Source organism: Haliotis asinina, chromosome 2 (genome assembly GCF_037392515.1).
Source record: "Haliotis asinina isolate JCU_RB_2024 chromosome 2, JCU_Hal_asi_v2, whole genome shotgun sequence".
NCBI lineage: Eukaryota > Metazoa > Mollusca > Gastropoda > Lepetellida > Haliotidae > Haliotis > Haliotis asinina.
In genome coordinates, this window is record NC_090281.1 from 28,209,498 (window position 1) to 28,227,289 (window position 17,792).

Here is a 17,792-nt window from a genome sequence, read left to right on the forward strand (position 1 = left end):
CCGCAAAATTCTGTTGGTTGCTAATGTGGATAGTTACTTCTTCAGAGGGAACCAGTAACATGAACATGATATGTAGAATTTCATGTACTCGTGATTTTTTGGGGCTTTTTTTCAATATAGGCAATATTTATCAGTATTTTGCTATGCCAAATACTAGGCGATACACACACCTTTTCCTCTATATGCCGTGATTGGCCTGTATAGGGCGATATTACAGCTACCTTATTCTACTGTAGGGGTGGAGTCAGCAATAGTTCAGCAATGCCAGATAGGTGTTATAGTTAACGTTATAACTGTGTTACTTAAGGCCTGTAAGCAGCAGTGTTGCTAGAATATTGCTGAGAATATAATATCTCAATAAAAATACTAACCTATTTAAAATGTTATTATTCATCATATCCTGTTACACCTAATTTAATAGACTATCGTAATATAGTGAGCAATTGCAATGTCACCATTTTTTAAGTAACACAGCAATATTCCATGTATGGCAACTATTGGTGACCAGTCAATCATGTGCCAACCAGTCGGTCCCGTTAGTCACCTCTGAGGACATGAATGCTGAAGACCAATTCTAACCCGTTATTTTCACAAGCAAAACCCATTTCTAGGTCTTCTTACGCCACACGGTGTCTCTTCAAAAGAGACCAGTAAGACACTAGGTGTTAGTGATGCTGGGAAATATTTCATCTGCCTATTTATTTACAGTGAAAGCTGTAGAATAAGAAGAATCAATCCGGTTTAGACAATGCGTTGGATTGTAGAGCTGATGATGAATGTACATGTCACGGATGGGACTGAGATTTTATGCCAATATTGACAACTTGCCGGATTGGACAGATGGCGGTTTGGGCAGCTTCCACTGTAATACGATCAGATAATCGGAAAAGCAAAGGAACAAAACTTTGGTGCATAATACATAAATCCCGTTATTCTTGTTTAACAATACAGACAATGCATTAAACCAAATTCATACTTTTTGCCTCATGCGATACTTCACATTTTAATCTTTGATACAGAGATATAAATACTTTAATTCATTTTCTTTTAATATTCGATGTCTAATGCCGTTTTCGTTTGCTCGGGGATATAACGATAACCAGAGCAGATTTTGAAATTTATTTGATACTTCTAAATATTCACTGCATTAGGCATATAGGTGTTCTAGCTGTGAAGAGATTATACTGTGTTTACCTTTGCGGGGGATATCACGACTGATGACCGAGTCAGAAATATCCCAGCTGTATGGCGTCGATCTGTAAATAATCGAGTCTGGACCAGACAATGCAGTGATCAACAGCATGAGCATCGATCTACGCAGTAAGGAGACGATAGCATATGCCATCCAAGTCCGTGAGCTTTACCTCCCCATCCCGTTCGTCGCCTCTTACGACAAGCAGGAAATACTGGAGGTCAGTTCTAACCCGGATCTTCACTGGAAGACATTGATGACTAATTTTGAGCCAACATTTCAATCAATTTCCATATGGAAGGAGGTTGAAAAATGGCTTACAACTGTTTCAGAGGGTGGAATTTATTTTTCACAAAAGAATATTGTATTTGGATTTAAATGCAAACACATTAATCCATTGACTGCAAAAATAATGACTTTTCCTAATTGTAGTTTCTCAGCTTCTGGACCACCTTCCATACTTTATTTGCCAATCATTACACTTATATCCACCGACTTGTACAACATGTAACATTTCATTTACACGCTTATTTTGACCATTATATTTATACGTATCTGTGAACAGCATGATACTTCACAATGTAATCAAGGAAACACTGCACTTGTGTACTACGGAGCTACCTGTACTGTACTACTCAGATAAAGGACGTAAACATAATTCTGGGGAAAAAACAACAACAAAAATAATACTGATTGAACTAGCGGTACATATTATGATTTTGACAAGTTAATGGTGTAAACGTGTGTTAAACTGTGTGTCGAGCCAGCGGACTGGAACCCGTCTAGTTCAATATTGGTTTATCACCAACCAACTGCTGATGTGACTAAATATACTATGTCTGGTTGACTGGTTGCTTGGTTCGTTGGTTGGCTGGCTGGTTAATCAATCATCAGTAATCCACCTATATGTCGACGTTCTGTAAACAGTACAGTCCAATCCAGTGATTAACATTATGAACGTCAGTCAACACAAGTGGGCCACGATGACGTGTCAACCAAGTCCGCGAGCCAGACCAACCGATCCTGTGAATTGCCTGTTACAACAAGCATTGGTTGCTGAAATGGGGTGACTATTGAGGGGGAAACAACTATTGCGATAACGACAGTCTGTTGCGACCAACTATTCCAATACTATTGCAATAGTCTTTTCCCTTAAATTGTCTCATTTGAAGTCATTTTCCGAATGAATGTATTGTTTATATGGAATAAAAACAAGTTGTAGTTTCAGTCTCTTCAAATAACTGACAAGAAACCTGAACCCCAGATCAAGTAAACGTTTAAAACACAAACTCATTGCAGCTGCATTCCAAACATTCCAGCTCCCAGCTCATGTATATTGCGCTGCACATTTATCAACGGAAGCCAATTACTAAACTATCGATAGTCACACACACTATCGTAGCATCGATAGTTCTATTTTTTTCATTCCTATCATCGATTAATACTATCGAATATTCAGCATTTGCAATCCATCGAGCCCTATTGCCTTCACCTGTTCTTCACGCATAGACTGAGCATAGCAAGGGAACACATCCAAACCTCAGGAAAACGTGCTACCCGAATCTAGTGGAATAATTAAAACGGAAATAAAAGCGCAAAAAGAACGATAAATTGTTCTTTATTCTGAGAAGCACACATGGCAAAAAATGATTAATGTCACATGACTTTAACAATTGAAACCATTTTCAATATTCTAGCATACAATCCTTATATTCCCACTCGTGATGAATTCTCTGTACATTTTTAAAACACTATTTCCTTTTCAAGAAATAATGCATAAAAATTTATCATCAGGAACCGAAAGTCCTATACGTAGATATCATGCGCAGAGTTACATATTTTTCACGGTCTTGTGAATCAAAATAATCAACCTGTTAACTTCTGTAGGGCATACTAGGGGAAAACTGTTTCTCGGCTATTTAAACAACAACACCGAGTATGATATACATGTTTTCACGTCATAGCCTGACATCGCGGTTATATGCTTTAGTTAAATGATAAGCAGCTATAACTGCCAAATACGTGCCTTCCTGATAGAACTGTAATATTGCCGAAAACAGGTTGGTGGGTGTACGTGCATGTCAGGTCAAGCTATCATAAGGGCATGATGTAACCATTACATGACTACTCTTCTCTTGACGGTGCAGTGAGTGTGTGTGTGTGTGTGTGTGTGTGTGTGTGTGGGTGTGTCTGGGTGTGTCTGGGTGTGTCTGGGTGTGTGTCTGTGTCTGGGTGTGTGTTTCTGTGTCTGTGTCCCCATATATGATACATAATTTGATTACAACCTACCAGCTCAAGCTGCCATAACAGTGTGATGTAATTATTCTATGGCGGACGAGTCTAATCCTACCAAGCATCAAGCGGCTCTTCATATGCGACAATTCACTTCTCATCTTTATTACATATACGCATTTTCCCAAAATAAACCAAGCTTATAAGAGGATTGGGTTTGATTATGCTGAATTTAACTGATACGTCCTCCGCTTCGACTTCACAACCCGAGCTTCACTTTAAGGTACAATGTCGACCTCCATCGACTAAAAGGATCTGTCCCGTCACGTAACTTGCAGCGTCGGAGGCAAGGTAGCCAATAGCTTCAGCCACGTCTTGGGGTGTTCCCAGTCTGCCAAGAGGGTTGGCATTGGCTTGTGCCTCCAAGAGCTGTAAATGTATAATAATAACCTTTCTGGAAATATTACCACAACGGTCATTCCTATTACAATCTCCCCTAAACATAGATCTGAAGACACCTAATTACATGTCAAATTCAGAACGACCGATCAATCAGAGATTGCGAATGCGAAAATTGTTATGCGCCCTCGTAAACACCGGGCATTCTCATGTCATGAACAACTGATTCGTATCTACTTATCGAGAGACATCGAAAAAGGAAGAAACTTTCTTTGTCCTTTGAAAGTACCCCAATTCAGTCTCATATACATTTCGTATAATTCGTACGCAATGAGACGAACTGTGGTATTTCATTTATGATCCACGTTGTACATGCATAAATTGACAAAATAGAGTTTGTTTTGTTATTTGTATGGTTTCAAACGAAAAACCAAAACCGTTTTCAGAAAGACTTTGCGGAAGAATGTTGCACTGTTGTACACTTTTTGCATGACGTTACACTGTAATGACGTGACTTCACGTGCTTGTTATGAATGGAAACGTAGTTCGGTCACGTAACTGAGAGGTCATGTCTCGTTATCCAACCAAATCATTAGAATCTCAGGTGACGTCGTCACGACACACGCAGCTACCCGTACGTTGACCACGTGGGTAATACAGTACACAATTCCTCCGCAACCTCTTTATGAAACCGGTTAATGCATGGAAGACGTGGGTAATAAATAAAATATCACATTCGGTCTCATTACATACGAATCATACGATACTCGTGACCTCGTGACAAGGACACCCGGTTGGTATAATTCGTATGCAATGAGACCGAGTGTCTGTTGTAATAGGTGACGTGTATTTCGATGCATCCTACAGTGCTGATGAGATCTATCTGACCAGCGTCAACGTTGTATAGAAATTTACACTCACCTTCTGTATCTCGTCGTCTTTGCCGTGGAGGACAGAACCTTCTCGTCCGTATATCAGAGTCGGCACAAAGCCGGGGCTAAAACAAAAATGGTGCAAATAGCTTAGATGCTAGTTTGACGTTGAACACAGACAGTGAGTTTTACCTGAGTGAGTGAGTAAATATTTAACGTCACATAGGCAATCTCTAAGCCATATCGTGACGATTTGTATCAGGGATATGAATGATATCTTGTTGTGATCGAAATTACAAAGTTGAACGGGCTGTGATTGTGTTGATATCGATAGACTACATCCCTTCTTAGTAGATTTCATGCTGCATTCCAGTGTTAAATAAGACTTGGCTTGGGGCAGTTGGTACGCCTAGAAATATGATTCAAAACACCTTACAATCAACTAACAATACAATGTAAATGATGTAGACTGACTAACGTTTAGTCCCTAAATGTATATAGTTCACAGAACCAGTAATATCTAACTCCATTTAAAATAAATAAAAAAGCAGTCTCAGTTAGCTGGTAAAATCTGGACCACAGGCTAACTGTAGCGCAAATGGGGTTGCGCAGCATAGAGAATATGACAAGTTTTCTTATAACACTTATAATGAACCAGCCTTACTCGTCACTCGTAGGTATCATTATTACAATATCTTTTAGCGGCATTTAGAAGTTGTTATATCTGACCAAGATCTTTTGTGGATAAATCTTCTTTTAATTCTTTGACACACAATGTTCCGGGGTCATTTGATGAAGGGGTCTGAAATGATCCCGAAATGTTGTGTGTCAAACAATTAAACGAGGATTTATCCACAAAAGATCTTGGTCATCAATATTTTGTACAGCAAATTCTCACTTCACAGAATTCACCCGAACGTTCTTGGGCGCGAGCTCTGCAAAAGAAAATAAATCTTGCATAAACAACTAGCAAGGCTGTGTACTCAGTCCATTTTTATTCTCCTTCTTTATCAATGAATTGGCAATTCAAATTGAAAATAATTGTAGAAATGGTATCCAGCTACACCCAAACGTGTTTCAGCTTTTTCTTTTATTGTTTGCAGATGACATTGCTCTTATGTCAAGTACAACTGTTGGTCTGAAGAAGCAAATCAATGAATTAGAAAGTTATTGCGAACAGTCTAAACTGAATGTGAATATGAATAAAACAAAAGTAATTGCTTTCAAGAAAGGAGGTAAATTGTCTCGACACGAAAAATGGTTCTATAAAGGCGACCAGACTGAATCAACAACTTCATACAAATATCTAGGTATACATTTCACTAATCATCTTTCTTGGTCAACCCATGCAAAGTACGCATCTATTCAAGCACAAAAGGTGTTATTAGGTATATTGCAAAACTTAAAAATACTTGGAGATTTAAACTTAGCATCCTTCTTCTTCTTGATCTTAAAGTCAGTCCGATTCTATTATAGGGGGCAGAAATTTGGGGATCGCAATACTTTGACCAACTAGAAAGAGTTCATTTATTTGCCTGCAAGAAGTTTCTTGGGGTAAAGAGGAGCACACCTAGTGTAATGATTTGTGGTGAACGTGGTAGGTTTCCTCTTGTTATAAATTCGCAAATTAAAGTATTACTAATCAAATATTGGCTAAGACGTTTACGTATGTCGTCTTCTCGTTTACCAAAAAATGTTATGAAATGATGATTTTATATGACAGAAATGGACACACAAGTTGGGTTACGAAGGTAAAACATCTCTTATTTACAACAGGCTTTAGTCATATGTGGTATGAGCAGTATGTTGAGATTCCTTCAACGTTTATTGGGCTATTTACACAGAGATTGAAAGATATATACCAACAGAACAGGCTTGAAAAACTGTCCACTTCTACGAAATGTCATTACTATGCATCCTTTAAGCCATACATTTATACCAAGCATTATCTGTCATGTGTCACGATACCAAAACATTAGAGTAAGTTTAGCACGTTTTCGCTGTTCATCACATGATTTGTGGATTGAAAAAGGTAGGTTTATGAAGATAAAAAGAGAAGACAGATTATGTAAATCGTGCAATATTAATATATTAGAAAACGAATATCATTTTTGGCTCACATGTCTACTGTATGATACGCTACGTAAATGTACCTTAACCTTTAGCCTGCTGAATTAATTTCAGCATAAGGCGTTAATAAGAGGGTGGGTGATTTCAAACACTCAGTGCGTCACTAAATAAGGGACAACTGAAAAAATATTCAGCTCATTAATACTACATACAAAAATAAACATTATTATCAAAAAATATCCAGATAATTTCAAACGTACAGATATTAATTACAAGACAAACATAAATATAGTAAAATTTCCTGAATTTACCTGAATTACTCGATTGGTAGCCGGATGCGTTTTATACTAGGAACCGTATAAATTGTCCAATTATCGCAAACCGATTTCAATATTCTTACTACTGATATTTCATAAGTATCTGACTTTAATTTCGTATATTTGTATCGGCAAATATCCGCGCGACGACAAATTAAAAAATAATTCTGAAAAAAAAATAATCGAAAACGTTCGTCGTAAACAAATAACATTTTCGATGTCATGACAGGTCTTACTGAAATGGCACTATTACGTTTATTTAAACGTGTCATGTAATGAAAATAGCAGAATAAAATACATGATTCATAAGCATTCATGAGTGCAAATATCAAGTTTTATGGTTCATTAATTTTTGCACAAACCCACAAAAAGACGGTGTTAAATCGTGTTACGCATACTAAAAAAACAAACATGGCGCGCTTCGTCGAACTCCTACATAAAATATAGCTTTTTTTGGTCAGAAGAAAGATTACAGAACTCTTCTGTGTAAGACCTGGTGAAAGAGGGAGAATTTCTCATTCTACAAGTGTTCCATGTATCATTTTCCGTTTAGCATGACGAAAGACGGACGAAAATTAAGATCGTGAAATCTAACTTGTTTTCTAGTAAGTGCAAAGGTCACCGGATGTGATGTCACAGACGGGGATTGCCTGATGAAATTCATTCGCTATTGAATATGAACAGAAAAGTTGGAGATATTTCGTCTGAATTTAGCACAAATAACTGTTTAAAGTGATTAATCAGAGCTCATAGAATTTTCTTGGTGTATTTTTGACTATATAATTCGCACATAGCCGAACCAGTTTGACCTTGTATGCTCCCGTGACCCGGAAACAGTAGTCGATCAACACTGCAGATGCAACTTTTTCAGTATCTTTTATTTGAATTTTTGTTCATATTAGGCACATTACTTTATTGTCCACTGAATATAAAGATAGCAAAGATATAATTGTGATGCATGTTGATCCCAGCTTATTCTTTTTTTCACATGGTCCAACACAGAAACGTGTACAAACAGCATTCTCAACAACAGGTGCGCGGATATGGGCGTGGCATTTGTGTTTCAAAATAACATTCATGCTTTTCTTTTTATGACGATGTAGTGTAGTAAGAACTGCAGTATACATGTTTTATAAACAAAAATATATTTTCAGTTATAGTTTCACATGAAATCGGAGATGATTTGATAAAAATTGCTTTCATATTACATGATTGGGAAAATTATATGTCTCACTTTAGAACAAGTTGAATTACATTCATAATTTTATGCAATGAATTAACGTTCTTGATGAACAATTACGATAGATTTGTCAGTGCTTTATGTTTCATAACTGGTTACAACTTTAAATCTTTTCATATACTTTAATATGTTAAATGATATTAATAATATGACAATTATTTTTCTCTCTCAAATAGACAAGGGCAAAGACACTTAAAATCTGTCAATGCATTAGCAACGTGTAAATAACCAAATTTTAATTAATGTCTTTCAGTAATGTGGAAAGCTGACAGTTTTGCACAATTTTTTATTACAACTACATGTATGCCATAAAATATATGGATAGATGTTACAAATTATTTTGTGTATTTTATTTCTTCATAATATCGTGCCAAAATGTACATCAAATACAAATGAGTGATGAGTTATTTTTGTTTTCAACAGTACCACTTTGTTTGCTGAATTATTGTGAATAGCATGTGACAAATAATGTCAATTATGTTGTTGAAGTAACAGTACATGTAAATTTATCAGAAAATGTTATCATTTGATAAAAGAGAAACCATATACATATAAGAAGTTATATTGTCTCTGGTGAAAGTAAACAGGCTTCATATTCTGTAAATATATATTATTCTACCTTATTGTCTTTTCCTGGGTTTAGGAACAATGTCACAATATGAAATGGGTCTAATGAACTTTCAAGGATTGTTTCTGTTTGCTGAAGTGTCTGATGATGATATACTCCAATTATTTAGTGTTCAATAGCCTAAACCATCATGAAACAAGAAACATGAAGAACAGTCTTCCTTGAATAACAAAATGCCAAGGACTGAGCAGTCTTCCGTTAAAGATCTGGAAGCATTTGATATATATGTCTTTGCCATATACACATGGCAATGAAAAAAATCCAAATTGAAATCTTAAAGAATATCTCCAAACTGGACAACAAAAACCACTCACTGCAGAGCTCAGTATTAGGAAAAAAGAAATTTACTTGCCACCACATGATTACCTTGATGCCACAGACTAACATAGGTTGCACCTCCTATTCAACACTTAATTATCTGTCACTTGTAGTTTTGATATTCCATATTCAAAACATCACTACAACAAAATTATTCTAGATCTGGTATGATAATTTCATATTACTTCATGAAATTTCATCACAAGAAAAAAATAAGTCTGTCTTTCGATCACTGTCAGTGTAATCACTGCTCCAAGAGTTTGGATCATCAGTCTGTTTCCCAGATGAAGTCTGTTTTAACAGTAAAATATGAACATAGACAGTGTGCAAGTAGGTAAAAAGTATGGCCATAAACATGAGGTACATTTTGCAGTTCAGATTGCACTAGTGCAATATCTAAAAGCTCTATGGAACCACGGACTGAGCCACATGACATGATTTTTTTATACAAATATGCACACACGTCAAACAATTTGATCTGAAACATTACCTGCATTATACTAGGCAGAATTAACTCCGAAAGCTCTGCTGTTTGGAGTAACAAAATAATTTCAATTTTGCTCCAAATTCGTGAACAAAAGATGTGATGTTTAGCTGTTTTAATGTCTAAAATAAATACTGATTCACAAAGACGATGACAGTTGTTTTCTAAGCAGTAATTAATTTTTATGAAATACATTTACTGTACGTTACATTCTCACACTAGCTCTGGTTTCGTTCGTTTCTGCAAAAGGAAAAATGATTTTTTTTCATGACATCTTCAATCATCAAAATTGTACTTCTTGTAACGATATACACGGAAGAATATTCTGTTGTTGTTACGACACACTGACAATTTATATGTCTCCCCGTGTCAGAACATTCTATGAAAAAAATAGACCGCGAAAATCATCGACTTCGGATTTGCTAAACTAAAGATCAACACATCGACGGCTAACTTCAGGAGAAATACTACAACACAAGCGACAAATGACAACTGCTATTGAACACAACTAACAGTAAATGACTGAGGATGACTGAAAGGTAATTCTGGTGTATAGTATTGATCTTACGGGAATTTGAATCAGTTTAGAAAATGTATCAATGGTCGTTTTCCAACTCGTTCACATTTTACTTCCACGAGTGCCAAGCCGTGTACGTGCTTCCGGTTTCATCAAGGGTGGGTACAATTACAAATATTGTGATACTGTTTCATGATCTGCATTATATAGGTATTGAGTCGTTTTCTTGCAATGTATATGAGTTCAGATTCTGCTTATGAACGCATATTTTCAAACATCCTTCGTATCTTGTCACTTAGAAAGACCGCGAGTTTGGCCACGCCCTTTCGGGTCACCAACGGCTGTCAACTTTGTGAATGTTGGAAGGTTTATCAAACCAAATCAAAATAAAATCGCTAAATCTGGTAATTTCTGTGCAGAGGCAATAACATTTACCTATTCACACCGTGTAATTAATTCCAGATAAAATAATTGGATATGTCAAAAGGATGGCACATTTTCTTCGGCATCACGATACATGTGGAGTTGTTTGTTTACCGCCGTTGCCATGATCGTTTCTATTCGTCCAATCGATGATATAACATTGAGATTGGTTTTGTTTATATTTATTTGAGCCGAAAGTTACTAATTTTTAGAAAATGGGAAACTTATGAGCTTTCTCTTCGTCAAGGAACAAAAAATATCGATTAAACTATCAAAAAATATTTCATTATGAAGAAAATATTAGACTGGGTACCACACGGCGTGGTGCGCTGGAAGTCAACAATGGCCGTTATTTTCGACTGCGTGCCGAGAAATTCGGCGATCTCATTTTTAATTCGCGGGCGTTTCGTTTTAAGGTATATAAACGTATTGAACATTACATATTTAAAAAGGTGAGAATTAGCACATTCCATACATCATTCATATGACACGTAAATCCGACTCGTTGAATAATTATTGCAAGTTTTATTTGGAGATGTCATTATCCTGCACTCCTGTCGAATGGGTTCGACGGTAGCATTGAGAGGATTAAAGAATTTTATTATCTCCATCCATCTGTAGATAAATTTTACTCCTTACTAAACTGCAAGAATCTGATATACCATGCTATGAAACTCAGGAAAGAATAATTGCCACCGACCATCGTCCGAACGTCACAAAAATATTGTATGAAAATATAATAGCACATAATACTGTATATACATGTAGGTGTAAAATGATTCTATATACTGTACTTTATATTGTACTATAGGCATGTGGCCTTTGAGTACTGAATAAAAGATTGATTAATTGGAACTAGCATGTTACAATGAACATACATACAGACACTTTTAGTCAGTCAAAAAGTTTTTGCACCCTGTCTGTTTGAATCTTTGAATTGAATGAGTGAGTTACGATCGGCAATATTTCAGCCAAATCATGACTAAAACAAGGTATAGATTTATAATGATTAAAATTAAATGATAAAAACTTCTCAACGAAGGACAGTAAATCAACTAGATCATCACAGATAGATATTTAAAATTAGTAATTAAATCTAAGTCAGTGTAACTATTGAGGACGATACGATATAAAATCGGGCTATAGATCGCCAACAACTCCGATTAACTGAAATAATCGAAGATTGGTTGCGGTGACCAACCGACCAAGAAATCGATTACAATTTCTCAATATCGAACATAAACGATTTTGGAACGAATGTTTTAGTGTTTCAAATACTTGATAATGGAACATATCTCTGAAACTGTCAGAGCCTTTTTCTCAGAAAAATAGCTGCACTAACCGAAAAGTCATAACTGAATAGTTGTTAAAGACTCCAGGAAGTATATGTTCATGATATATTAGCCATAGCAAGGTGCATCATATCATACATATCTGCAATAAAACCCCGGATAGAAAAATCTAAAAGATGACGCTTACAATTTTCAAAGACTTTTCGTTAGTAATAATATCATTTGTGAGATTTCAGTCAATTCCCGACACTAGTTTGTAGCAATTTAAGCCCTAGTAAGACTATGCGAGTTTAGTTTTACGCCGATTGTAGCAATATTCTAGCAATATCACATTGGTGAACAACATAAATTGTTTTCAAACAAGTCTTCAGCGTGACGGGCGAACTCTTTAACCGCCGCGACTCACCCAAAGCCAGACACTGGGTAAACATGTCCAGGGCGGCCTTGCTGATGCAGTAGATTCCACTCATAGGCGTCTGGAACACATGCCACACTTGGAGTATCCCCATGGCAACAGATGGTTTAACAAACGTTTTGTTTTTTTGGCTTTTTTTTTTTTAATTTCGGGGCTCCATTTAAAATGTAATCTCAAGTTAATCGGACTAGATCACGTGACAATCAAATTACAATTTACATTCATGTCAAGCAAGTCGGTAGATATTAGTGTGAGTACGTCACAGGAAATTCAGGTAACCGGAAACTCGTTTATCAATATAGGAGGAACCGTGAACGTCCGGATAAATGAGTTTTGACTGCAGGATGACATAGTCAACCAAGTCAGCGATATGGCCACCACGCCAAACATTGGTTAGTGAAGACCAATTATAACCCGGTTCTTCACGGGTCCGAAATATAGAAAAATGACCATTTCATAAAGAAAAACCGAGTTTTACTCACCGCCTTAGCCCCGAAAAGACTTGAAATGTTTACAATGTTCCCTGCAACGAAAATCATGTTTAATTCTTCGATGGAAGAAAACAGTGTTTGGGGGCATTGAATTACACCATTTCACGTTTTACAAGAATGCACAATACTACGATGGTTGGTACATCACAGAATATTATTTGCAAGTCAAAAGTAAATAAACAATACTATTTATTTAATTGTATCAAAAACGGTTTCTAGTTGTAGCCCTTGTCCACAACCTTGAGCATCCAGTCTAACACCAAATACGTTTTCTTACAGACGAGTCATTTTGCAATTCATCGTTCTCATTTGGAGACAAAGGCACAATACACACCCTAAGTCACCTCAACGTGTACCCATAAGTAGAGCTGTGTATTGGCAAATGAAATGTATTGCAATATAGTGGAAGCTGTCATAACCGACATCCGTCCAATCCGGCAAGTTGTCAACACCAGTATATGATCTCAGTTTCGTCCGTGGCTTGTGCATTTATCATAAGCTCTACAATCCGGCATTCTGTCTAAACAGGATTATTTTTTCAGTCCCGATGACTGCCGGTTTAGACAGCTTCCATTGTATATTGCGATTCAGGCAACCTTATTGCAATACGTATTGCGATATATTGAAAACTTAAGTGTTTGACAGTAAGTACCGCTAATTCCTCATGGCGATCGTATTTTCTACAATAGTCCCCATATATATCTCATGGCGCTGATAGCAGCAATCTCAAAATTAACTGGCTTAGTCAGGGATTTTCTTTCATTATACAATTCGTAGTATTACATTGAATAACGTAGGAAAATCTTGTTGTGAATGAAATTTTAATTCAAAACGTAAGGATGATCACAAAAAAATTTATATGTTGTTTTTACCCAATATACCGGTTCTAAGAAATAATATTGCAACATGTATCGTTTGAAAAGCGTATTGGTCTTCTCTGATGTACCTACCTTATGTGCCAGCAGATACGCCCGATACTCCGCCAGATGTTCCCACCCTGCGTCTTCTAGAGATATATCCACCATACGTCACTCCCACCCCCACCCACCCCCCCACCCCACCCCCACCCCCAGATGTACTCATTCTGCGTCTCCAACAGATGTATCCACCCTGCCTCTACCCTAAAGTTACCCACCTTGCGTTTTCTCCAAGTGGGGGACTGCGAGCTGTGACAGGAGGAAGGGCACCTTCATGTTGAGGTCCATCGTTTGGTCGAACTGGGACTCCGACATCCTCAGGGACTCCACGGGGAAGAACAAACCTGCGTTGTTTACCTGCAGTACAGGTGGCAGAGGGGAGACAAACGGATGATCAACACTTACACTCACTCATACACGTGTAGTCGTAAAGCAAAAAGCATCCTAAAATTACGATTGTATATATACTCTACAAAAAAGAAACGCAAAATGAAATTAAAAAATGATACTTACAATTTTGTACACATATGTAAACTCAAACATTTTTTTAGGGTTGCACAGAGAGTAAGGGGGGAATTAATCTCGAAATACCAGGTGTGTTCTTTCTTTTGCCTGTTTATAAAACGGCGACACTAGACGGTAGATCACCGGTTGTGCTATTTTAACATCTAATATACCCTACCCTGGCAAGCTTAAAATTGCGTGATAAAAAATGTTCATGTTTTTTATGCCCAGACCAAAAGACTAAAATCACACATGTTGCATTGTGAGTATCAGGCCCCCCATATGTAATGGAAGGAATTAAGGCAAATTTGAAAGAATTGCATCTCAAATGTGAACAAACGCAGCCCACTCGCGAAACAATTGCAGTGATATCGGTAGTTTATCGGTAATAGCAGAAACACAACGCCCCTATCGGAAACAATGTTGTTAATGCTTGAAACAAGCTCGGCAATCTTCGGAGATTTCTCGGCTCTGTTCCGTGATTTGTTGGTCGCGTCCTGAAACTCACACATCAAAACATGGCGTCACTCGAAGGAGCACCCGTCTCGGTGAGTTTTGTTTCTAGTTTCTATTGTTTTCATTTTTATAATTATCCATCTTTGACCACCCATGTTGGATGCGTCTAGGTGTGAGGTGTTGTCGGAGCCATATATTATTAATTATTATTATTAGATTATTAATGTTTACGTCTGGAATTAGGAAGCCTCCGTGTGTGTGTGTGTGTGTGTGTGTGTGTGTCTGTGTGTGTCTGTGTGTGTCTGTGTGTGTCTGTGTGTGTGTCTGTGTGTGTGTCTGTGTGTCTGTGTGTAGTGCGTGTGTGTAGTGTGTGTGTGAGTATGCTTATTTGCAATTCAGGCAATAAACGTCGGTGAGCGGTTGACACACGTACCAGTACGTCGAGTCTGCCAAACTTGACAACCGTCTTTTCAATAGTGGCCGTCCGGAACGCCGCGTCAGTCAGGTCACCGTAATGGGTCCGAATCTGGAAGTCAAACGAGAGACGAATTCATCTGTTGTGTTATCACCTCCACTGTACTACACAGAATATGTAAATTAAACGAGAGGGGAAATCATCTGTTATCATCTCCTCTGTTCTACCCACAATCTCTACTCTGCATGTTATCACGTTATCACGTTTAAGGCCACACTCAGCGATATTCCACCTATTACACATAGGCTAATAATGTGTCAGAGGGTATCGAATACTAACAATAGTTTACGTTTTAACATGCTGTTGCTCACGTTCTGTTTGAGCATACTGTTGGTGTCGTTAAGTTGAGCATACTGTTGGTGACGTTGAGTTTGAGCGTGTTGTTGCCCACGTTGAATTTGAGCGTGCTGTTCCACACTTTAAGTTTTAACATGCTGTTGCTCACTTTTAGTTTGAGCTGCTGTATGTCATCTATAATATCATGCTTCTCGTGTTGGAAAGAATTAGCTTTGTTCTTCTTTTCAGGTTCCTTTGTAAGCTTTGTTTTGCGGTGTGGTTGAAATCTGGGAATACATACTGCGATGAAGCGGTGTTCCGTTAATCTTTTCTCTTAGTATAGCATCTGTTTGGAGTGTTGTGTAGCAGCTTGAACTTTCAGCCCAAAGTGCTTTTGGGGTTGAGTATAGCAGAAAGTATTCATGCTCGAACATGTTACGTTTTGATATGTTCACCCACGATCTCACTCAGATAGGCGCACTGCACGGATCGGAAGATGCCATACCAAAATATTATCTGTGTTAATTCATAATGTATGTAAAAAGTCAACTGGCCGGGTGTGTCAGGTAATACTACCTGGTACTAATGGTGCACAAAACCGGAAGTACAATACACTTCACAACACTCACGTCGTCAGCAGGTATCCCGCAGTTAGAGCATCGCTTGGCGACATCGTCCAGTCTCGTCTTATCTCGCCCCGTTAACGCGAGTTTGGCTCCATTTTTTGCAAAATGCAAAGCTGTTCCCTCCCCAAGTCCGGCACTAGCTCCTGGGGAATGGAGGAGCATGCATAAATAAATACAAACACGTAAATTAGGTTATGCAGATTATCGGTATGCCTGATGTTTATTATTTATGGTAAATACACTTAGTACACAGTGTGTTTTTGGTTAACTGAATGGACGGAAGATCTAGAAAATCTTATTGAAAAATGGGATTCATATCCATTTGCAAATTAGTTACACATTCTTTCTTTGAAATTTTCTACCTTGGCTCTGCAAGGATCCGCACACAAACCAAAATAGCTAACTGTCTCACTCGCTCTGCCACTCACTCACAAGCTTTCCCTTGAAGGCCCTGGGTGCAATAGGCCTTCAGCAATTCATGCTTGCCATGAAAGGCGACTACGCTTGTCGTAAGAGGCGACTAACGGGATCGGATAGTTGACAAATGTCAACTTTTCCGAATTGCGCACATCGATGCTCATATTGATGATCACTGGATTGTCTGGTCCAAACTCGATTATTTACAGACCGCCGCCATACAGCTGAAATATTGCTGAGTGCGGTGTAAACCTAAACTCACTCACTCACTCACAAGCCAACATACATAACTTTAGTACTTTCAGTGGGTCCATCAACCCATCTCACTCCCCGACACACATTAAATTCTGCACTATTTCTAAAAAACAAATCAGTTACATTTGCTACAAATTACACCCGACATACTGGAATTTAACAGAAGGAAAAATTATAGAAAATTGTCGTATAGTCTTCTCCTGGAGGGACATGGCCCCGCTCGTGCACTGTAACGATGACATTGCACATCTAGTAAAAAACAAACAGGCATGATATGGCCCGCTCTTGCACTGTGACGATGACATTGCACATTTAGTAGGGCGATAACAAAAACGAACAGGCATGATATGGCCCGCGTAACTCCCCGAAGCATTGATGGCGCTCCTGAGCTGACTTACAACCTTCTACATGCATGCACATGTGCAGGAAAAACAGTTTGTCATATTTACCCGTAATAAGTACAACTCGGCCTGCGAAACTCGCCATCACGTCGCTTTTGCTGTTACTTTTGTCAACTGTCACGCTTCGCTGGTACACTTCGAGGAATAGTATGTAAATTAAAAACGTTCAATAGACGTCACCGACGCTTTGTGGGCTGCTATCGATGTTGCCAGACCTAACGAATCATTTCGCTGATTCAGTAACGACGAAGTCACACAGAACGAGGCTGCCCCTAATGCCTTAGCTCTGACAGTCAGTGATAGCCGGCCTCACAGTGCATGAACCGTGCTAGGTCGGTGTACATGCCAGGTTGGGATTGCACGGAGAAAGCCACATGACCCAACCGTCGACCTTAAACATGCAGCTGTAGATATGCATTACACCTCTTCACAATGTTTCTTCACTTGGTGCACTCGTTATGCATTAACAACGCAGAAATTCTCATTCCAAAGTGCACGAGATAATCTATGTTGAGCACTCTGTTTATCATAAAACATTGCAACTAACGTTTCTTACCTTAGTTACAGAGATGGAA

At 38.0% G+C, this 17,792-nt stretch overlaps 1 protein-coding gene across 1 annotated transcript; it reads right to left on the minus strand.

Moving 5' to 3' along the window:
- Positions 1-2,794: 2,794 nt before the first annotated feature.
- LOC137272426 (3-oxoacyl-[acyl-carrier-protein] reductase FabG-like) lies at positions 2,795-17,589 on the minus strand. The gene is made up of 9 exons (XM_067804807.1): positions 17,266-17,589; positions 16,148-16,287; positions 15,201-15,293; positions 14,026-14,164; positions 12,882-12,922; positions 12,391-12,460; positions 5,594-5,630; positions 4,745-4,820; positions 2,795-3,853 (listed from the first exon to the last, which is right to left on the minus strand). Exons 1-9 carry the CDS (start codon positions 17,300-17,302, stop codon positions 3,698-3,700), a joined length of 789 nt encoding a protein of 262 aa, XP_067660908.1. The 5' UTR covers positions 17,303-17,589; the 3' UTR covers positions 2,795-3,697.
- Positions 17,590-17,792: the final 203 nt, after the last annotated feature.

What these genes read in the sequence shown, in the direction of transcription:
- LOC137272426 (XM_067804807.1), bottom strand. Translation starts at nt 17,302, where the DNA reads ATGGCGAGTTTCGCAGGCCGAGTTGTACTTATTACGG. An exon ending in CCACTTGGAGAAAACGCAAG is followed by an intron (nt 12,923 to 14,025) that starts GTGGGTAACTTT and finishes TTTTCGTTGCAG; the next exon opens with GGAACATTGTAAACATTTCA. An exon ending in TACCCAGTGTCTGGCTTTGG is followed by an intron (nt 5,631 to 12,390) that starts GTGAGTCGCGGC and finishes TTTCTTTTGCAG; the next exon opens with AGCTCGCGCCCAAGAACGTT.